The sequence below is a fragment of the Anomaloglossus baeobatrachus genome, chromosome 4 (genome assembly GCF_048569485.1).
Source record: "Anomaloglossus baeobatrachus isolate aAnoBae1 chromosome 4, aAnoBae1.hap1, whole genome shotgun sequence".
NCBI lineage: Eukaryota > Metazoa > Chordata > Amphibia > Anura > Aromobatidae > Anomaloglossus > Anomaloglossus baeobatrachus.
This window is the reverse complement of record NC_134356.1, coordinates 373,238,156-373,261,583: the sequence shown is the minus strand read 5'-3', so window position 1 is coordinate 373,261,583 and position 23,428 is coordinate 373,238,156. Positions and strand designations below refer to the sequence as shown.

General features: G+C 42.2%; 1 protein-coding gene across 4 annotated transcripts in view; it reads right to left on the bottom strand.

Moving 5' to 3' along the window:
- The window catches only part of RELN (reelin), a 906,715-nt gene that overhangs the window by 56,619 nt on the left and 826,668 nt on the right, over positions 1-23,428 (bottom strand). For all 4 annotated transcript variants that reach the window (XM_075345182.1, XM_075345183.1, XM_075345181.1 and 1 more), the window contains 5 exons: positions 20,213-20,381; positions 17,314-17,454; positions 8,760-8,937; positions 5,522-5,715; positions 1,622-1,878 (listed from right to left, as the gene is read on the bottom strand). In XM_075345182.1, coding sequence (XP_075201297.1) covers positions 1,622-1,878; positions 5,522-5,715; positions 8,760-8,937; positions 17,314-17,454; positions 20,213-20,381 — 939 coding nt within the window. The remainder of the gene's footprint in view (positions 1-1,621; positions 1,879-5,521; positions 5,716-8,759; positions 8,938-17,313; positions 17,455-20,212; positions 20,382-23,428) is intronic.

Below are 23,428 nucleotides of genomic sequence, written 5' to 3'. Positions count from 1 at the left end.
TGCTATACTGGCGCTAGGATGCTGATTCTGAAAATACCTTTAGTTGTGAGATCAGGTATTTACTTTCTGAAATACAGGCAAGTAAAGTTTGTGAAATGCACTGTTACTTGATTGATAGACATACAGATAGGGAATCTAGATTGTGAGCCCCAATGTGAACAGTATTGCCAATGTATGTAAAGCGCTGTGGAATTAATAGCGCTATATAAATGAATAAAATTATTATTATTATTATTATTATAGGTGCAACAGAATATCTAATAGGTGGGTTGGGTTTTGCTAGTTATTCCGGCTCCTTTCTGTCTGCCTGTCCTTACTCCCCCTGTCTCTGTTCTTACAGAGGGAAGAATAGGGGGAGGAAGGACAAGCAGCAGACAGAGGTGGGAATAATTGGAAAACCCAGGCCACCTATTAGATATTCTGCAGCTGGTATCAATCAAGTAACAGTGGATTTCACAAACTTTACTTGCCTTTATTTCAGAAACTATGCATCCGATCTCACAACTAAAGGTATGTTTAGAATCCACTTGATACTATATCCACTATAGCACTGGCTTTAGTTTATATATGAAAATCCTGGTGGTTGGTCCTCTTTAAAGGGAACCTGTCACCACTTTTTTGGCGTATAATCTGCGGCCACCACCACCGGGTTCTCATATACAGCATTCTAACATGCTGTATATAAGAGCCCAGGCCGCTGTGACAACATAAACAAACACTTTATCTTACCTAACAGTCGCTCTGCGGTGGATGAGGGCCTAATGGGCGTCTCCGCTGTTGGGTGCGGGCGCCTCCCCTTTCGGCCATCTTCGGCTTCTTTCTGAAGCTTGGGTGCATGACGCGGCTACGTCATACACACTCGCCGGTTCTGCGCAGGCGTACCCCAATACTTTGATATTCCCTGCTCAGGGCAGATCAAAGTGTGCCTGCTCAGGACCTGAATGTAAGCGAGTGTGTATGACGTTGGACCCGTCATGCACCGCGGCTAGAGAGGAAGGAGAACAAAGATGGCCGAAAGAGGCGGCTCCGGCATCGAACAACGGAGACGGCCATTAGGCCCTCATTCACTGCAGAGAGACCGTTAGGTAAGTATTATAAAGTGTTTTTTATGTTCTCACAGCGGCCTGGGCTCTTATATACAGCATTCTAACATGCTGCATATAAGAGCCCAGTGGTGGTGGCCGCAGCTTATACACCAAAAAAGTGGTGACAGGGTCCCTTTAAAGTTTCTACTTACCTTGTCTTCCATCTATCTTTACTGTCTACATAAACTCAGGGCATTCACTTTGATTTGTCAAACAAAACTTTGGTTGTGTTACATAATGTATGTTTATTAAATAAAAAAGATTAATTTGTATATGATTATTTAAAGGAAGTGTCGCCAATAAGAAATAGAGACTGTGTTCCTATTGCTTGATATTGCAGCTCAGCTTAAGTTAATGTGTTTATTCCAGACAAACCACGTACTGAACCCACTTGTCTGATATACATTATATTTCTGGCAAAGACAAACCATGCCCTAGTATATTATATTCTCCAGTACGTATTGTAATCATCATACACCAGTACGTGAGTAGAAACATATTACAATGGCTAATATCATCATAGTGTTTTTAAATACCTGCAGTTTTTTCTTCCCCAAAAAAATCAAAGGCGATCCTTCCAATGGGGCCTGCATCAGCTGGTGTGCGCTCATGTTGTGGAAGTGGAGCACTGCTGAATGTGTCTAACATCACTGTACTCTGATCCACAGACCCAGATATTAACACATTGTCGATTGCCCAATCATTTTGGTCTAAGCCATCATGTTTTGGCTGCCACCAGCGGAATCGTGTGCCAACTGTCTTAGCACTGGGGGGTAGGAGAATATTCACAAAGCTGCAAGAATAAAAACAATCATCACGTACCTCACATTGATGTCATATTGTTAAGGGTAAGAAATTACTAATTAAAAAAAAATGCACAAACTATAAGATAGAAAATAACATTCTGCAAGAATAAACCTAACAAGCCATAATCTCTAATTTGTGTGTTACATATATGCCCCTTTCATGTAGGTTTGAAACCAAAACTGCTAAATCTAAAACCAAAAAGTAGAATAATTCTCCCTTTATGATCCACTGAATTGGTGGAGGAAGGTTGACCTAGATGGACCTATGTCTTTTTTCAACCTAAGTAACTATGTAACTCCTGGACACTAAAAACTGGAGGACATCTGCATCAAAAATATAAGTGGAAATTCTCTCTAAACATCTTTACATTTCAGTCTGCACTATGAGCAGGTTTTTTTTTTATAAGATTGATAAAAAACAACTTTACATTAATTACAAATCCTCACATTAACTGAACAGACAATTAAAAAAGAAGAGTCACTAACCTAGTTCCACACTGAGTGTAATTTTCTAGAATATCAGTAGGGGGAGCTGTGATATAACAATATGTGACTATGCTTATCGCCACAAATACAAAGCTTTCACTGCCAGAGTATTGTGCAAAGTGTAAAGTTGACTTTAGCCTTTAAAATGTGTATTATTTTCTCTAATAATAATACTGGTCACAATTCTTCAGGATTACTAATTGTGTTTAGTAAATATATGATAATACCTGTGAATTTCAATATAGCTCTTTGGTAGAATGTAAAGTTATAAGGCCTTGGGGTGGGATTTCAATTTGTAACAACAGGTTGCCTTCTTTACTAACAAAGAAATACATGTGGGATGCCTGCAATGTAGTGTGCTGCAGAAAATTAGCCCTAGCTTATATTAGAAAATAGTAATTACATTGAATAGAACTATACAATACTGTTTAAATGCAGGAATGAGGCAGAATAAACATTTACATGTAGTGACTCACGGGACATTTTCTGTGACTGTATACTTTCTCTTTTCTTTTATTTTGCAACCCCGACCACCTTGACTACTTTTCCAGGGCACCATGTTACATCAGTGATTGGTGTCCTGAAGAAGGAGCAAGACTCCAAAATGCATAGAACAATAAAATCACGATACTGATCGTTCCTGGATCCTTCTTTACTATACATGGCAGCGCGTATTTAACTCCTTCTTTTCCTGCTTTAGTCATTTTGAATTTACACGTGGTTTGCAGCAGCCATCGCAGAGCTATCTACCTTTCATAGTAGTTGTGACTTGCACAACTTCCCCAGGTGAGCAACTCCCTGTATCCCTTTCCACTGGGATAAGACCCTATATTGCGCCTTTTTGCCTCTCCGGCATCTTCTACAAGAAATGTTCTACATACTGCAGTTTTAGTATAATTATGCTAAACACTGTGCTCGGTGGATATGATTGCACTACACGCTGTGGCACCTGAATATAATTACACTAAACACTATGCACCCTGTAAAAACAGTTCCACGTAGTGCTACCTGTAAATATTACTGGCAGATATATGTCAGTGCATTATTGGCAAGTATAATTCCTCCTGAAAACTATATTGCTAAGTAGTGCTCCTTGAATGCAGTAGCTAAATACATTAACAGCACACGGTGCCCCCAGAAGACATTAGTGAAGCAGCTTGCCGAGAAGGCCTGTGTAGCGCCCCTGAATACATCAGGGTGCTACAGGGAACTGCATCCTTTCCCCAGGGTGCAGGACCTACCCCCCATGGTTCCAAGTTTCCAGAAACCGGTGTCACCTCCATCAGCACCACAAACCCCATCCAACACCTCACATCATGACCTGTCAGACACACCAGTGGGTTGGTCTAGCTGAAACAGGGCCACCTACCTAGGGGTCAGGCAGACTGGTGGGAGGGATGAAGTGAGTCGAGTGAGAGCTCTCAAGGTGTGAGGAGCTGGAGTGTTAGCTCCCGGGAGCTAGTGAGAGACGGAAGTTGGGTCGCAGAGAGTAGTCTGGGACCAGCGGAGGCGGTGACAGAGTTCAGAGACGTCGGTCTGGGGTGCGACAGAGGCAATCTAGGAGGGACTGCAAGCACCAGAGAGGGACCCACAGAGCTGCCCGGTACCGAGCACGATGGGGTACAGGACCCTAGGTCAGGATCCGATTCAACGTCCTTGCATCTAACCTGCAGAGGAAGGGGGTCTTCAGGGACCTTCCAAGAGCTCAGAGACTGAGGGCATCAGCACAACGAGGGGGACAGGGTGTTCCAAACAAAGCAACCCACTGAAGTCCCAAGTGCCTGCCCTTAGGAGCAAGACTTCACCTAAACACTGAAGAACTGGGTCATACAGCTGCAAGTTATAGGGACCCACACAGACACAAAACAGTGCACGGAGGCAGGCTCTGGATCACTAAGTGTCACCGGTGGGACCAGGTACTTGGACAGGCTCCCTGCAGCGGCAATGGCACTCAGAGATTTTGGTTTACCTACAGTGTGTGTATCTACTGTCTAAACCTCATCCAACACCACGACTACCCGCAGTGAGTACCCTGATCCCTGCACCCCGTCCTCCCAAAATCTACCAAACCCCTGACTCCGGGGCCTTCCCTACCTGCGGAGGGACTGACACCTTGCTGCTTCACACCATCTGCCCCAATACTCCCTCCGGCAGCGGCGGTATTCCATTACCGCAACCCGCAGGTGGCGTCACAAACTCTTCACCTGTAAATATTTCTCGAGTTTTGAGTGCTCGCCGAGCCCGGGTCCGGACCCCTTGAGCCACGACCACCCTGGATCCAAGCACCCCGGTCGTTACCGGGGTGGCACACCTCGATTTTTTCTGGCGTCACGAACAGGATAAGGACTGGACCCATTAACCCGGGTGACGGGGTTTTTTTTGCCCGCCATTTTGGCGCCTAAAAACAACTGCACCATCATCCCCGTGAAAGGGCACAAAGCCGAAGCTCTGCCCCTTGGGAGTAACAGGATGTGAGGGCGGAAATTGGCGCAGGGACACCGGGACTCTGCACAAAAGTTCCTGGCTAAAAGAGTAAAGCTGTCGGAGCCAAGAGACTGGTCGCTTGTGCGCTCTGTTCCCGGAACGGCTATCTGGATCGAGGAGGAGACGGAGCGGCTCTGTAGGAGGATGCGGACGCAGTTCCTGTTCATGTTGGATGACTGGAGAATCGAGATGATTGCGGCGATACTCCCATTACCGCAACCCACAGGTGGCGTCACAAACTCTTTCCCTGTAAATAACCTTCTCGAGTTTTGAGTGCTTGCCGAGCCCGGGTCCGGACCCCTCAAGCCACGACCACCCCGGGGCGGCACATCTCCACCTATCTGTGCCATTATCATGTTCTACATTCTACTGTGGTCATAAACACACATAGACAATAAAATATAGGGAAGGAGAGAGCAGCGTTGGATCAGAATCCTGCTTCTCCTCTGTTCTGTGAACTAACTGTATTTTTAGCCTCAGTTGTGGTGTATTTTTTGACATAAATTAATTGCAAAGGTTAAATCTGCTGTGGAAATGTGCAACATGATTGGAAACAGAATGGACACGCTGTATATTTGGAAATCTTAAACATGGAAACTAGAACAAGGAGCTAAAACAGTTAGGAAAAGTAGAAACGGGTCAGAGATTTTGCAAACATACCCTGGTTTGCTGTATTGATCATAAAAGATTTCCATTAATAGGTTCCAGGTGATGCCTCCATTTACAGAATACTCCAGCAACACACCTTGATTACGGCTGTGAGGTGTTATCAGACAGCCATACATGAAATAGAACTGTATGAATTCAGCACTGGTGAGATTCAGATCCACAGTAACTAAGAGGCGACTGCAGCCCTGTGAAAAAAAAACCAACATGTTCATTATAAAAGACAGATAGCAACAAAGTCTACAGACTTATGCGTCACAAGAGACGAGCTATCGCGCGATGCATCATCGGGGTCACGGTTTTCGTGACGCACATCCGGCATCGCTTGCGATGTCGTTTTGTGTGACACCTCCGAGCGACGCAGAATCGCTCACAAATCCTGAGTCATGTACTCGTCGCTTATTTTTTAAAAAAAAATTATTTTTAATGACGCAGGTTGTTCATCGTACCCCGGGAAGCACACATCGCTCCGTGTGACACCCCGGGAACGATGAACACAGCTTAGCTGCATCCCGCGGCTCCCGCCGGCAATGCGGAAAGAAGGAGGTGGGCGGGATGTTTACGTCCCGCTCATCTCCACCCCTCCGCTTCTATTGGCCGGCCGCTGTGACGTCCCTGTGACGCCGAACGTCCCTCCCCCTTCAGGAAGTGGATGTTCGCCACCCACAGCGAGGTCGCTCAGCAGGAAAGTGCGTGTGACGGGGGTTTAACGACTTTATGGCCACGAGCAACTAATTGCCCATGACGCACAAAAGACGGGGGCGGGTACAATCACTCGTGCAATCGCACGATAGATTGTACCGTGTGAAGCCCGCATTGGATAGAGGTTACAGATCTCGGTGTCCACAGACCACTTGTACCGTAAAGAGGCACGACGTAGATAAATTATACCAGAGTCACCATGTTACAACTATAGCAGGGTTCTCAAACTCTGCTGGGTATATGATTACATATAGAAAAAAAAATTGAATTTGGGGGACGTATTCTTTGCATGACAAAGTAACATTTTTACATAAGCAAGGATGATTGACCTTAGGGAGATCAACATCCAGCACCACGGAGACACCATCATGTATTTCTCAACGCAGTGATTCTAGAACAAGGCCCCCTGGGAAAATATGCAAAACAGGACTGCCACGGAAACACCATCACATGTCTCAACGCTGGCAGGAAAGTAGCCAGGTCTTTCACCGGGAAGGAACAACCACGGGAAGGGCAGTCTCCAGTAAAGGAAACCGCCTATGTCAAAACATGGTATCCATCCACAGACAGCTGTTTCGGGGTATTTGCCCCTCATCAGTGTGGAGTAGGAAACTGGCTAGTGGGAGCAATGCCTAGTAAAAAACTACATAAGCAAGGATGATTGACCTTAGGGAGATCAACATCCAGCACCACGGAGACACCATCACGTATTTCTCAACGCAGTGATTCTAGAACAAGGCCCCCTGGGAAAATATGCAAAACAAGACTGCCGCGGAAACACCATCACATGTCTCAACCCTGGTAGGAAAGTAGCCAGGTCTTTCACCGGGAAGGAACAACCACGGGAAGGGCAGTCTCCCGTGGTTGTTCCTTCCCGGTGAAAGACCTGTCTACTTTCCTGCCAGCGTTGAGACATGTGATGGTGTTTCCGCGGCAGTCCTGTTTTGCAAAGTAACATTTTTAGTGATACCATAAATTTTTTTTCTATACACCTTTTGATCACTTGTTTGACCATTTTTCGCTTGTTTATTTTATTTTTTTAAAATTGCATTCATCTTATGGGTTATGATACAGTTTTATAGCTTGGACCATTACAAATGTGGCGATAACAAATGTGAATTTTTTTTGTTTATTTTAGTGTATATATAAACATCATTTTTAGTGGTAAATTTTTTTTATGCCTTTTAAAAAAATGTTTACATGTTTGTTTTTTTTTACATTTTATCCCATTCTTGTAAGTAATATAATCTTACAATAAGCGCCATATAGTAACTTTGGCCAACATCTTGTAAGAATGTGCCCAACTCCTGGTCCCCTCCTTGTAGTAATGTGCCTATCCTTTTCCTCATCTTGTATTAATGTCCCCACCCTGGTCCCTATCTTGTAGTTATGTCCCCCATCCTGATCCTCTTGTAGTTTCTATCCCCAATCTTGTAGTAATTTGCCCATCCTAGTCCTCATCTTATAGTAATCTCCTCCATCATGGTCCCCTTCTTGTAGTAACGTCAACCACCTGATCCCCTTCTTGTAGTAATGTGCTTCATCCTGGTCCTCTTCCTGTAGTAATGTGCCCATCCTAGTCCTCTTCCTGTAGTGATGTGCCCATCCTAGTCCTCTTCCTGTAGTGATGTGCCCATTCTAGTCCTCATCTTGAAGTAATGTGCCCATTCTTGTCCCCTTGTAGTTATGTATGTACCACATCCTGGTCACCTTTTTGTAGTAATGTACCAAATCCTGGTCCTCATCTTGTAGATATGCCCCATTCTGATCACCTTCTTGTAGTAATGTGCCCATCCTGGTCCGCTTTTTGTAATAACGTGCCCCATTCTGGTTCCCTTCTTATAGTATTGTGCCCTTTTGTGCCATTCATTACATAACATTTTTTAAAAAAAATAGTTCACACCTGTTCCCTCAGCGTCCTCTTTTCTGCACACACAGCCCAAAGGCACAATAGATCCTTTGATGATCGTGACCCAGCCCAGGAGGACACTGACATCAGTGCTTTACTTCAGTTGAATGTACGTCCTTACACAAACATTCAATTGAAATGTATTGCCAATAAGACAAGCTCTCTGCACAGCTACCAATGCCAGCAGCCAGCCAATCAGAGGCCAGCAGGTTACATTGGTGTATAACATCAGCTGCTGGCCTGTGATATCTGCCTGGTGGCATTGGTAAAGCTGCAGAGAGCTTATTTCTGTGTGGTGCTGGCAATACATTTCTATTGAATGTGTGTCTAAGGACAAACATTCAACTGAAGTAAAGCTCTGACGTCGGTGGCCCCCTGATCCTAGCCGTGAATATCAAGGGATCTACGATGCCTGTGGGCCGCAAGAAGCAGCCTCTGGCACTGTTTGCTGCCCAGAGCCGCGTCTTTGAGATGCCTGGTCTGTAGCATGTAGCGTTGTTTTGAAAAGCAATATCTTTCCTTGTTGTATCATAGTATCATTAATACACTTCAGAATTTAACTATAGATAGTGAGAGCTGCAACAATAAAAAACAAACAAACATGACACAATTCATACTTACTCCACTGAAGTGAAGAGCCATTCCTGATGCTACTGCACCACAGACACTACTGAGTTTGCCGCCACTTACTGTTAGCCAGTTCTGGCTGGCTGGAGCCCTGTTAAAAGTGTCTTTCAGTTGAGTTGGTAAAGACACCTCAGGCTCATCACAATAAATCCCACCCCAGTAGTCATCACATCTGTAAAGAAAAAGCAACACAATAGGTACAATAATTACCATAATTAGAGCTCTATACCCTTTTTTTGGCTTTAAATGGGGCCATAAACTTAATCATATATCAAACATAACAAAAAAAGTATAATGCATAAAATAAAACATTTTTAAAATTGATATTAAAATACACAATTGACAGATGAAACTATTAAATATGATTTCCCAGGTATCGGGAACTGACAGACAAATAGATTCAGTAAAGATTACATGAATCTCTCAAAATATGAGTATAAGCTCCACATCAGGAGTATATCGTAAGTAATCTATACCTAAGATCAAAGAACAAACTAAAATGACTGTTTCAAGGAGTCTACGTGCTCAGTGCAGATTTGTGCATATTGCAAAGTGCTTGTAACATTCAATCACTAAAGGGCGCTTTACACGCAACGACATCGCATTTGTGACGCACATCCGGCCTTGTTAGCGACGTCGCTGTGTGTGACACGTACGAGCGACCGCTAAGGATCCAAAATACTCACCACATCGTTGATCTTTGACACGTCGTTCATTTTCAAACTGTCGTTGATCTTCTGGGACGCAGGTTGTCCGTCGTTCCTGAGGCAGCACAAATCGCTACGTGTGAAACCCCGGGAATGACAATAGCGTACCTGCGTCCTCTGGCAATGAGGTGGAAGTGACCTTCATGCGGCTGCTCTACGTCCCTCCGCTTCTATTGGTTGCCTGCTGTGTGACGTCGCTGTGACGCTGCATGAACCGCCCCCTTAGAAAAGAGTTTGTTCGCCGGCCACAGCGACGTCGTTAGGCAGGTAAGTACGTGTGACGTGCACTACCGATTTTGTCCGCCACGGGCAGCGATTTGCCGGTGACACACAAACGACGGGGGCGGGTGCGATCTCTAGCGACATCGCTAGCGCTGTCGCAGCGTGTAAAGCGCCCTTAAGTTATATGAGAGCTTAATGCAGAGACTTACTCTTATGTAATGATGGAGCTCCGTCCGGTCCCACCGCCCCAATGCACGCTTTGTTATCTACTTCCTCAGGAGAGGAATACAGTATTTTGAGGCGCTTAGCAAGTTTGGGGGTGAGTCATATGGAAGGAGACATATTTTCAAAGGATCATATATTATCTGGACAATTTCCTTTGTCCAGCTCATCATCTGAAGTGGTATTCTTTTGGAATCTTTGACTCACATTTTTGATCGTTTTGGGGTTCCATTGGTATTAGACAAGACTGAGGGCCCGAAGACCATGCTTTGCTTTTTGGGCATTTAAATGTATTCCCGGAGTATAAATTGTTGCTTACCTGAGTGGAGCTTCTAGATTTGCGGTGAGAAGTACAAGAAGCAGTGGTGAAGACAAAGATAAATTGCTGTTTCTTTAATATCTGCTTGGATAACTGATTTTCGCTTTTTGAATATTGGACATGGGGCGGATATTTTGCAGGTGGCTGGCAGAAGCGAAGGCAGGTGGGCATAAAACAATCGCAACATTTCAACTGTTTACAAAGCGGACATAAAAGTGATTTGCAAGTTTGGGACACCTTCTTGTCGGAATATAATGGAAAAACATTTTAGATGTCAGAGGCAGTTTTTAATGTTGATCTATACTTGTTCACAGATGAGTGACATTTTTTTCAAGGAAAATGGAGTGTGGGTCTGTTCCCGGTTTATTGGTGTATGTTGGGTATTACAGTTAAGCTTTGTTGTTTGGAATTATTCCTGATAGTGGTGTCGATGTACCTTTGAGGACTTGCGTTGGAATATTTTGTTTAGAGTGCGGCATGTTCCAAGGATTAATAATAACATTGCTGATGCCTTGTCTCGGCAGTGGTTAAATCGGTTCAGAACATTGGCTCCAGGAGCAGAGGAGATATCAGTCAGTGTCCAGGTTATTTGTGGAAGATGGTTTTGCACAGTTTATACCTTGGGTCCAGAGGTCGTTAGCACAATCAACATGGGCTGCATATGTTAAGGTATGGAAGCAATGGTTCAAGCTGGAAAATCTGTTGTAAGTGAATGGTGGTGGATTAAATCGCTTGGAAGGTATATTTTATCACGTTTAGGCCCCCTTCACACATCAGTGATTCTGGTACCTATGTGCTTTTTTATACGTACCAGAATCACTGACATACGCAGACCCATTATAATCAATGGGTCTGCTCACACATCAGTGATTTTTCACTGAACGTGTCTCCGTGCAGCGTACACCCATGGCCGTGATTCTGCACAGAGACAAGTCTGTTTTTTCTGGCATCACTGATGACCCACGGACCACACTATGGTGTGATCCATGTGTGATCCGTGAAACATGCACCAGAAAATCACGGACATATTAAATATTAAATATTTTCAACCTACCTTGCCTGCGATTCGCTCTGCAGCCTCCGCTCTCGGCAGCTCGTGCCTGGCTCATGAATATTCATGAGAGCAGGAATAGCCGACCAGGAAGTAGCTGCTGAGAGCGGTGGGCGGATGCTGCAGAACCAGAGACTTCAGCACCATGGATAGTAGGAGCGAAGGCAGGTGAGTAATGTCCATATGCAATCACGGATTGCACATGGACAACCCACATGTGCCATGAATCACGGAACACGGAGGGACATGTGCGTGTTTTACACGTCAGTGAAGAACGTCAGTGTTTTTCACTGACGTGTGAAACGGGACTTAGTGGAAGGTAATGTTTCCCCATCTTTGGTTACTAGGGCTATGTTTCCTTTGTCATTGTTGTTTCAGTTAATTGAGAGTGAAGATGTCATCAAGGTTTTTGTTGTCAGGCAGGCTAAGGGTATGTTCACACAGGCCTTTTTTGGTAAGTTTTTGCTGCTTTTTTTAGCTGCAGATTTGCCTTGGTCTTATGCAAATCCATGCTAATAAAAAGCTGCTTTTTAGAGTACCACCAAAGTATATGAGATTTCTGAAATCTCATGCACACACAAACACTGCAGGTTTTTTCCTGACTGTTTTGTCAAATATCTGCATTTTTGCTGCAGATTTAAAAGAATGAACATATTAATTCTTTTTTGCAAGGTTTTTTCATTGATACAGCCCATTTTGTAGAAAAAAACGCAACAAAAATGCCACTAAAAACGCACCAAAAACGCTGATAACTCAAAGAAAATTTCCTGCCACAAAATCAGGTTTTGGCCAGGAAAAAAAACTTACCAAAAAAGCCCCATGTGAACATAGCCTAAGGGGTTCCATAACGGTTTGCGGACTCAGGACAGCAGGAGACCTGTGTCTTTTTACTATGTTAGAGGGTCTTTTTGATCAACTAGGGAGGGTTTGGATATCACACTATAAACAATCCCTTTTTAAGTTGGCTTTTTTCTTAGCATTTCATGAGGTTATAATAATAATAAAGTTTATTTATATAGCACCAACATATTCCGCAGCACTTTACAATCCGGTGGGGTGTTGTATAGACAAATACAAAACAAAATAGTACATAATTCAACAGCTACAGTAGGGCCCTGCTCGAAAGCTTACAATCTATGAGGAAGAAGGGGGCACAAGAGGTGAAGCACACTTGTAGATCTGGCCGGCCATTGTTATGCTAGTTAATTGGTTACATATAAAGATGAATGATCTGGTCTTTAGACACTAACCTTTTGGGTGCCCTTACGTGCTATTGGTTGTATGTAGGATGTGAGGACAGAATTAGGAGAGAGAAGGTTACGAGTAGCATTTAAAAGGTGGGACGGGGGAGAGGTTTTTAGGATAGGGAAGCTGGTCAGCCCTGGTAGATCTTTCCAGGATGGTTTTCAATGTTAACATGTGTTCCTGCAGAATGAGGTCCTATGTATAGAATTTTTCAGGCCTTAAAGCCCCGTTACATGCAACGACATCACTAACGAGATATCACTGGGGTCACGGAATTCATGACGCACATCTGGCGTTGTTGGTGACGTTGTTGCGTGTGACACCTACGAGCGACCGCTAACGATCCAAAAAGCAGCACAAATTGTTAATTATTGACACGTCGTTCCTTTCTCAAATACCGTTGCTCTTTTGGGACGCAGGTTGTTCGTCGTTCCTGAGGCAGCACACATCGCTACGTGTGACACCCCGGGAACCACGAACAACAGCGTCCCTGCGTCCTGCAACGAGGTGGGAGTGACGTTAATGCGGCTGCTCTCCGCCCCTCCGCTTCTATTGGTGGCCCGCTGTGTAACGTCGCACGAACCACCCCCTTTAAAAAGAGTTTGTTCGCCGGCCACAGCGACGTCGTTAGGAAGGTATGTGTGTGTGACGCGTACTAGCAATATTGTTCGCCACGGGCAGAGATTTGCCCATGACGCACGCACGATGGGGGCGGGTGCGATCGCTAGCGACATCGCTAGCGATGTCGCAGCGTGTAAAGCGGCCTTAAGACTGATAAATTGTGTAAGGGTATGATGGTTAATCTTTCTGAGGTTTCCTAAAGTGTGTCATGCCCGATTTGATGCTTTCAAGATTGTGTAGCAGAGTGTCTAGAGGTGGGTTACTCTTTGTTAAGGTCCAGTCACACTAAGCAACTTACCAGCGATCCCAACAACGATAGGGATCGCTGGTAAGTTGCTAGGAGGTTGCTGGTGAGATGTCACACTGCGACACTCCAGCGATCCCACCAGCAACCTGACCTGGCAGGGATCGCTGGAGCGTGGCTACACGAGTTGCTGGTGAGCTCACCAGCAACCAGTGACCAGCCCCCAGCGCCGCGTGGAAGATGCTGCGCTTGGTTACTAAGGTAAATATCGGGTAACCAACCCGATATTTACCTTGGTTACCAGCGCACGGAGCTACACGTGCAGAGAACAGGGAGCAGCGCATACTGAGCGCTGGCTCCCTGCTCTCCTAGTTACAGCACACATCGGGTTAATTACCCGATGTGTGCTGCAGCTAAATGTGCACAGAGCAGGGAGCAGCGCACAATGCTTAGCGCTGGCTCCCTGCTCTCCTAGCTACAGCACACATCGGGTTAATTAACCCGATGTGTCCTGCAGCTACATGTGCACAGAGCAGGAGCCGGCACTGACAGTGAGAGCGGCGGAGGCTGGTAACAAAGGTAAATATCGGGTAACCAAGGACAGGGCTTCTTGGTTACCCGATGTTTACTGTGGTTACCAGCCTCCGCAGAAGCCGGCTCCTGCTGCCTGCACATTTAGTTGTTGCTCTCTCGCTGTCACACACAGCGATCTGTGCTTCACAGCGGGACAGCAACAACTAAAAAATGGCCCAGGACATTCAGCAACAACCAACGACCTCACAGCAGGGGCCAGGTTGTTGCTGGATGTCACACACAGCAACATCGCTAGCAACGTCACAAAAGTTGTTCGTTAGCAGCGATGTTGCTAGCGATGTTGCTTAGTGTGACGGGGCCTTTAGTCTAGGTTAGGCTAGGTTTCACTTTATGTCTGTTTTACATTCTGTGTACAGTATTTGGGTTTGTCCCCAATGCATTATACTTCTCACTCTTTTCTCAATGGTGCATAATCTCACAGTTTGACTTACATGTCTCTCCCCATGTTTAGACTCTAAAAGGTGTAAAATTTGGAAGTGTCCACTCTTATATTTACTGGGCTGACAAGGGGTCATAGGTTCGACTGGGTGGCAGGTATTTTGGTTTTCACAAGGAGGCAGTGAATATACATTGGATGGGTTTGCGGGTATTGACATGAGATCAAATTCTGCCTCATTTTTACGAGGCAATTAGACATTGAGGGCCTCCTCACATACTGTATAGTTGAAACATGCTAGGGGCAATAATATTGGCGCCTTTCTTATGCATATTTTAACAAAAAAATGATGAGGGATTTGTTGTGCATCTGGGATTTTTATCCTCAGATTTTAATTATTTGGTTAGAAATAGAACGCCTAAAATGGCGGAATGCGATTTCTATTTCAGCACTTAATAATGCCAGGATAAAGATAAATAAATCAATGACCAAGTTTATTAGGCTGATTAGTGGGCTAATGGTTCAGCATTTGCTGTTGGAAGCAAATGTGTCATACCTAAGAGAGGATGGAATTCACCTTATGGATATGGAGCTTGATGTTTTCAATTTTGGCCTTCATAAGGTTTTGGATTTCAGTTTGCAGGTTTGGAGGAGTGTGCAGACTTAAGGGGTTAAAAGGAACCAACTAGCAGGATTTTCGTACATAATGTAAAGCCAGTGTTATACTGGCATGAGGATGCTGAATCTAAGCATATAATTTGTTCAGAGACTGGATGTTTTATTTCAGAAATATGTTCAAGTAGAGTTCCAGCAATGCACTGCTAACTGATTGACAGGTGCAACAGGGGCAGGTATATTTGGGTTGGGTTTTGCTCTCTATTCCAGCCCCTGTCTATTTGCCTGTGCTGGAATTAACGTCTATGACGGTGACATGGGAAGCAAGGGCAGGCAGGCAAACAGGGTCGGGAATAGATAGCAAGACGCAACCCACAGATTATTTTTACACAGGGTTTTGGCGGGTTAAGACACCATGCTCCAGTGACGACTGTTGGTATCCTGCCCTCCCTCCCTGTTGGAAAGTATATGAGGTTTTTTTTAGGTATGGTATAGGGAATATCCGGGGTTATAGGATTTTATGTAGTAGAGTTTGCACATTTAGTTTAGTTCTGGTAAGCGCTAATGCACTGTGGCTGGTCCTTAGTAACAAGAAGTGGGCTTTATTACATAACTATTGGTACTAACCAGTTTGGATGTTTAATTAATATATAATTATCTCCTCTAAGGGGATAGAAATAGTTAAGTGTTGTGACTAGCTCACCCTGGGAGGGGTCAGCTGACAGGAAAGATTGGTTAATTCTAGAAAGAATCAATGAGGGCCTAATGAGCCATTGTCACAGACAAATAGTTGTTCAGTTGTGAAAGTTGGATGCAGTGTGTGGTTTGTGGCACCAGAGCAAAGGAGACAAAATGCAAAATAGCGTGAATCTCCACAGTGTGTAAATAGCATTGTAACTAGAGACTAATCCTTGAACGAAGTGTGATCAGACGATAGGTACTGGAGGAAGGAACCCTAACATACAGACCCCTTTACAGCCAAGGTACTGGTTGATTTCTATTGGTTTACTGCTCTAGTGGCCAGGCCCCTTAACCATCAAGGTACCAGTTTAACCTTTACTGGTGTGTGACACAGTCCACCAACCAAGTGGTGCCCGCTAGACATCTGGGTGTGCAAAGTTTTATTTTGGTCATTATGGGACCCCTGAGGAGACTGGATATGGTATGTATACATAATTCTGTGATTTGGTATATGATGAAGGAACCAACATTGCCAAAGACTTGTCCTACAGAAAATGCACATCTTTATGTAATTTATATTAAGTATTTGCACTTTATCTTTTACAGGTTATACATTTTCTTCAATCAAAGTTGTGAACAGTCACCTTCCAAATGATGAACTGTGTTTGACCGTTTAATTATTGGGGAAGGTGGCTGGTTGGGTGTTAATGAATTAACCACCCACTCAGGTTCTGCACTTATAATTTCACGTTGTATTATTGTATCACAGTGAGTGAAATTTTATACTTAATTTGGCTACAATGCTTGGCTCTGCTCATCTCAATTGTCACATGACATACCTTAGCTACATGGTTGTGCTCTGCTCCTTTGCTATGGAGAGTGTCTTCATCTACCTAGCTCAGCTGCGTCCCTGGTTTCTGCTAAATCTATGCATTTTCACTACTGTGCTATTCTTCTGGCTCCGATTCAGTCCCCCTTCACTGACCCTCCTGCTACTCTGTGGAATGCTTTTATACTCCACCAGCCATTATAGCCTCTGTTGCTCTGGCCTATCCACCTCCCTGCACCATGATGCTGTAACAACCACTCATCTGGACTCAGGGCTTTAAAAATCAACCTCAACAGTGAGAAACAATGATATATTTGCTTAGAAAAAAATAATCCAATATATAATATCCATGCACTCTAGTACGTTGATGGTGTTTCCCACTTCAACAAGTTTGTGTTCCTACATTGACAAGCTTTTCTCCCCCCCATTCACCTTTTGTGTCTCCCCTATTTCCTCATAGAATGTAAGCTTACGAGCAGGGCCCTCACTCCTCCTGGTATCTTAATTTTGTTATTTTGTATTGTCTCATATTGTCTGTACATGTTCCCTCTTAATTGTAAAGCGCTGCGGAATATGTTGGCGCTATAGAAATAAAACTTATTATTATTATTATTACTTTCAAATTTACAGCATTTTGTTTCATATCTCTTTTTGCTATTCACATTTACCCAATATATACCTTGCTAACTTGTTTTATTTTTCCCATTCACTTATGAGACTATGATACTTTCCCATGAAGAGTTATGTCAATTTTCATATTCATTCTATGTCTTAGAAGAGACAATCTTTGGTTAAAGCTTTACAGTGACAAGTGATACTTACACACAATTCCCTTGTACACAGCGTCCATGACCACTACACATATCTACGCAACCATCTCCAATGTAGACGTTATCAATAGCCCAAGTTTGCTGCTTATCAAAAGGTGACGGTTGATTCCAGCGAAACCTTGTAGCCTGAGATCTACAAAAAAACAAACATATCTATAAATAAATAGTTATCAATTTAGTTATTATTATTGCACTATTTAGTCCATGGCACTTCACATGTGTAAAGGGGCATACATAGACAAGTGCAATAATCATAAACAAAACAAGGCACAGACTGGTACAGGAGGAGAAGACCCTGCCCACAGGGGCTCACACTTTATAGTTAGATTATTCTCAGCTTTTAAGTAATGAAACATTTGAAAGAAAATCTAAGTACAATACTGTCTTAAAGAATATAAAATATTATATAATAATGAACACCATTACACAATTCTCATCAGCTCACAGCCTCTCAATGAGAGTGTTGATGTGCAATACTTTTTTTCCACCTAAGCGACAACTTACAAAGATAATGACTAATTACACAAAAAGTTTCTTCAGGGAGTTTTGCAGTTTAAGTTAATAAAATTACAGCAACGTCTAATTTCTGTACTTTCCAGTTATAAGTACAGCATCCAAAAATAACCTCTTTATTATTTTGGAATAAATATAGTTTGCATTGATCATGCAGCAACATTACAGACCATTTAAATTAAATACATGACATTATGGTGTGCAGGACTACAAGAAAAAACTGAAAATATCTTAACATTTTAGAAACAGAACTTGAGTAAATGTAAATATATTAATGTGTCATATTTGAGAACTGCATAATCCATGTGATTGTGTTACTAGAGGCCCTGGTTCACATTTTAGACCTGGACCGCATGCGGCTTTTTTTTTTAAATTACATAAATAAATTAAAAAAACAGCATGCGGTTTCCCCCCCCCCAATTTTGATACCCAACCAAGATAAACCCTGACAACTGGGGATTGGTATTCTTAGACCGGGGAGGGCCATAGTTATTGGCTGCCCTCCCAGCCTAAAAACAGCAACCTAAAAAAAGCTACATAAAAACAAAAAAGTAAGCTGGAGTATGAGATGGTATACATGGAGCTTGTTTACTAATTACCCTATGTTTATATGCACTATGCTTTTATTTAGTTACAGCAGGGTATGTTTTCACAATTTTTTTTTCCTTGGTTTCTCTTTAAAAACAGCAACCTGTAGTCGCCCAGGATTGTTGCATCCATTAGATCTGACAAGCCTGGTGCTTTACCTGGCTCTTCTCTTTGTCCTGGTAAGGTGGTAATCAGAGTAATAAGGGGTTAATAGCAGCCCACAGCTGCTACTAAGCCCTAGATTAGTGATGGCAGGTGTCTATGAGAACCCCCATCACTAATCTGTAAGTGAAAGTAAATAAACACAGACACTGAAAAATCCTTTATTTGGAATAAAATACAAAAAAACCCCTCTTTCACCACTTTATTGAACCCCTAGACACCACTGCCGGCTCAACGTAATCCAAACAAGGTACCATGGTGATTCCAGCTCTGCTACATCTCAGTCACAGCGAGGGGCCATAGAGCATGACTGCCCGCTGTGAGCTCCAGAGAGAGAATTAATGAGCCATGATGAACGATGACTGGTTGCAGGCAGACGCTGTCACACAGGCTGGGGGCACATCTGACTACAACTAATCACAATCACAGAGGCCAGGCTGGCTGTTTGGTGGGGAAAGGAGTGCATATGAAAGCAGAGCAATGATGAGAGGCGCAGGGAGGCTGAAGGAACAGCGCACAGCAGCGACGGAGCCTTGGTAATTATGAAGTGCTTGCTTCATTTTTATTTTCTTTATATTTCCTTTATTTTAATTTTTTAAGTGCCAGATCTGGATCAAAACACCTGGAATCCCAGGCCCGGCACCCGGGCAACTTTGAAACCATGCGGATCCGGACTTTTACAGTCCGGGTCCGCCCATCACTACTATTTATTTATGAAAAACATGTAGTTGCTATTTAATATTATTTAATTTGACCCTTCTAGTGAAAAACTGGATGCATTTTATATACTGTACAATCCAGATATATGTTAAATGTATCACTGTAGTTACAAACTGTGAACTTAAGACATTTGAACTGCTGAAGCTCACAGAAGATTGCCTTGTCGAACTGATGGGATGAAAATATTAGAAGAATGCAGACTTATTGAAAATAGAGAATGATGAAATACAAAGCTCATTAGAAAATATTAGAATATATTCAATATAGAGTGGTATGCTTTATTCTCTAAAGACTGAACAAACATGTTAAATGAATAGGAATCTTATGCCAGGAAATGAAGTAAAGTGTTCAAAAAATCAAAAGGTCACATTGAAAAGAGCCTAACGTGACAAAAACAAATTTCTAGCTTTTCCATCAAATTTCTGTTCCTGTTTGTTAGCCAGAATACCATTGCATTCTATGTTATTTTAGGCTTTAAAAAATTAAAGGAAGTAGAAATTGGAAACCCGACAAAACCATCAAAAACAGAACAAGAAGAATCACAACAGATAACTAATATCTATAGACCCTGTAAAAATGAAAACCTTGAAGTCATGAGAACAGAGCCCATAGCCACATTAAATTAATAGATGAAAAAGTAAAATTGGATGTTGTAAAACTTATTTGGAACTAGAATTCTAAAAGATTTACAAAGTTTCTATCTTCAGATTTCAAATAATGAGGTCATGGCTAAATAATCATTTCAAATCAAATTAATATCACTGATGAGCCAACAATATTACAGTTACCAATTTGTTTAATGGCTAAGAAAGTAGAAGGTTAAAATATAATGTAAGTTTTAGTTTTATATATTATAAGCAATAATATAAATAGGATCAATAAGCCAATTCAGTATTTTTCTTATTTACCTGGTATATTCAGGGAGAGGCAATGTAAACCTGGTCCACTTATTAAAGGTGTCAGACACCAAAACTCTCTGAAGTTGATACTTATTACATTCCACGTTGGTAGGGAGGCAATCTTTGAGTACAGTATTCCATGTGAGCCCCAGATCCACTGAAAATTCTAATTCAATAGCTATGAAAGACAGACAGAAAAAATAGAGATTACATTTTTCTAGTGAATGGCAATGGTAATTTATTTACTATGTATTGATGGTTTAAAAAAACCAGAAGGTAATTTTACACACAATGCATGTTCCTGTGAGGTTAAATAGTTACACCATTACCAATATATTTCTCTTACTAAAGATGTGGCATTTCCCTGTAATCAATGGGTGAAATAGAAATACTCTGAAACACTGTGGCTTTCAGAAAAAAAACATATTTCTTTAAAGCTGAACAGGGACCATATAACTAAGATGACTAGTTTAGGAGGCAGATTTGAGGATTCTTCCTACCCTTTTCTCCTTGACTGACCTGTGTCTCTCTTTATACGCACACATATTGAGAGACCTGTCAGTCAAGGGAAGTGGAGAAAGGAGGGGTTAGGAGAAGCTGCATGGTACTACCTGTCAGACCAGCTCTCAGTAAGTCATTCTCTATTCTATGGATACACTATAACTTACTATAACTTAGAAACTCGGTACTAACCTGTAATGATGGAAAACTAAGAGGAGAATACTTTGTTGTCAAAGAAATTAATGCTAACTATAATTTGGAATCAGCCTTTATATATTAGTATAAATTGACATATACGTAAGTTAACAAGGTGGTCTAACCACACGATCTTTGTTAAGTAGGAAGCAGAGGAGTGGTGATCTTGAAGACTAACAGTTCAGACCAGCAGCATGGCAACTTGAGAATATTGTTTACAGGCTCTAAGGTCCAGTGCCCACGCTGTGTAGTTTTGACGCGTATTTTCAGAAATCTGCAGCAAAATCTGCATGTCCATTGTGAAGCCAGCAAAGTCTATGAGAATTCAGAAGTGCTGTGCCCATGCTGCTTATTTTTATCTTGCGTATTTAGTGCAGATTTGGTGCAGAAAAAAAGAAATCTGCACCAAATACGCAAGGGAAAAATAACATGGGCACAGCGCTTCTGAATTCTCATAGACTTTGCTGACTTCACAATGGACATGCAGATTTTGCTGCAGAGTTCTGAAAATTTGCATCAAAATCATCGTCAAAATATGCAGCGTGGGTACAGAGCCTAAAAGAAAAAGCATGCAATCATGCACTCTTTATCTAGGGAACTAGCCATCTTTGATATACTGCAAAGGCAGCCAGTAACCGAGAAAATGGGAATAAACTGTGACTTTAACCCCTTCACAACCAATGACATACTATTATGTCATTGGCTGTGTCCCCCCGGTAATCCCTACACATGTCTGCTGACCTGATCAGCACACATGTGCAGCTAACCTACAATAGCCCTCAGTCCAGTAGACCACTGCGCAACCAGCTCTGTCCTCACCTATTGTACCATCACCCATTCCCTGTAGACTGTGAGCCCTCGTGGGCAGGGTCCTCTCTCCTCCTATACCAGTCTGTTTTGTACTGTTAATGATTGTTGTACGTATACCCTCTTTCACTTGTAAAGCGCCATGGAATAAATGGCGCTATAATAATAAATAATAATAATAACAGGCATGTTAACGCCTTAGATCATGCTATGAAACACTGATAGCATGATTTAAAGCTCTTCCCTGCCACCATCGGCAGCTCCATGACTCGATCATGGGGCGCCAAGATGTTACCATGAAAGTGCAGGGTCAGATGATGACCCCTGATGCTGACATAAGTCACTTCCTTTGAGAGCTGGAAAAGTGCCAGCGCTCACAGAAGATCAGTATATTTTCCTGATAGAAGCAACTGGACTGTGCAGTGAAAAAGTCCCTTAGGGGGACTAGTAAAATAAATGTGTAAACCCCCCCCCCCAAAAAAAAACTTAAAAAAAATATAAAAAAATAAAACAACTAAAAGTTCAAATCACCCACCTTTTGCCCCATTGAAAATAAAACAATTACAAAAATAAAAAAAAAATACACATATTTGCTATTACCGAGTTTAGGAACGCCCAATCTATCAATATATAAAATCAATTCATCTGATCGATACACGGTGTAGCAATAAAAAAAATTCCAAACACTAACATTTCATTTTTTTGGTTGCTGCAATATTGATTTAAAATGCAATAACAGACGCATCTATATCAAATTTACACAAAAATGGAAAATTAAAAACATCAGCTCAAGACGCAAAACATAAGCCATCACTGAGCCCCACACTTCAAAAAAATGAAACCGGAAAGGGTCTCGGAAAAGCGCAATTCTTTTTTTGGGATAAACTTCTGAATTTTAATGTATGATAAATGAGCAAAAAAGGGAAATACATTTCAGATTCTTGTGCACCAGCCCTTATGTAGCAAAAGTATAACAATTGGCCTTGGCTGTTTTAACCTATGTATTGTAGCTATTGTTTTTGTTAATAAGCACCAGATTAGTTTGAACACATCTAATTGTCTGTGAAGGGAAAATGGAATATTCAAGGAACATGAAAAATATACCTTAGCAAGTTATTATAAAAACATCAATATTATTTAGAATTTTTAAGTGATAGTGAGGTCCTGGGAATAATCAGACACACTGAGCTATATTTTGGGAAATTGTAGAAGCAAATGTGAACTTTACTAATCACTGAATAAATCTAAAGAGTGGAGCGTCAGTGACAGCTTTGATCCATCACATTTACTGTTATTCAGCAGGAAATGTTTGATCATGTCAATCACCTGTCAGTTCATAGAGGAAGGTGTTAAATTATGTATTTAAAGACGGCTGAACAGGATCGAAGTGCCTGAATTTTCAATGTTTTGATTTAGATTCACATGTGAGATTCATGAGGTCTGTAGTGATAATTAAGGAAAAAGAAATTCAAACAAAGTGCAAACCAATATTACTATATGAATTTCAAATTATTATTCTAAAAACTGAGAAAAATGTGGGTATTGATGTGCTTTACCTTCGTAATAAATGCCATTACCTTGATATTTTTATATTACCGTAGCACCTTCTGTATCAGAGAGGTTTGGTTGTGTTGCTGCATTCACTGTGGCAACATTTAACAAAGGCTGGGCTCACACGGGTGATTCTTCTCTGTTCCGAGATGATCAGATCAATTATAGTAA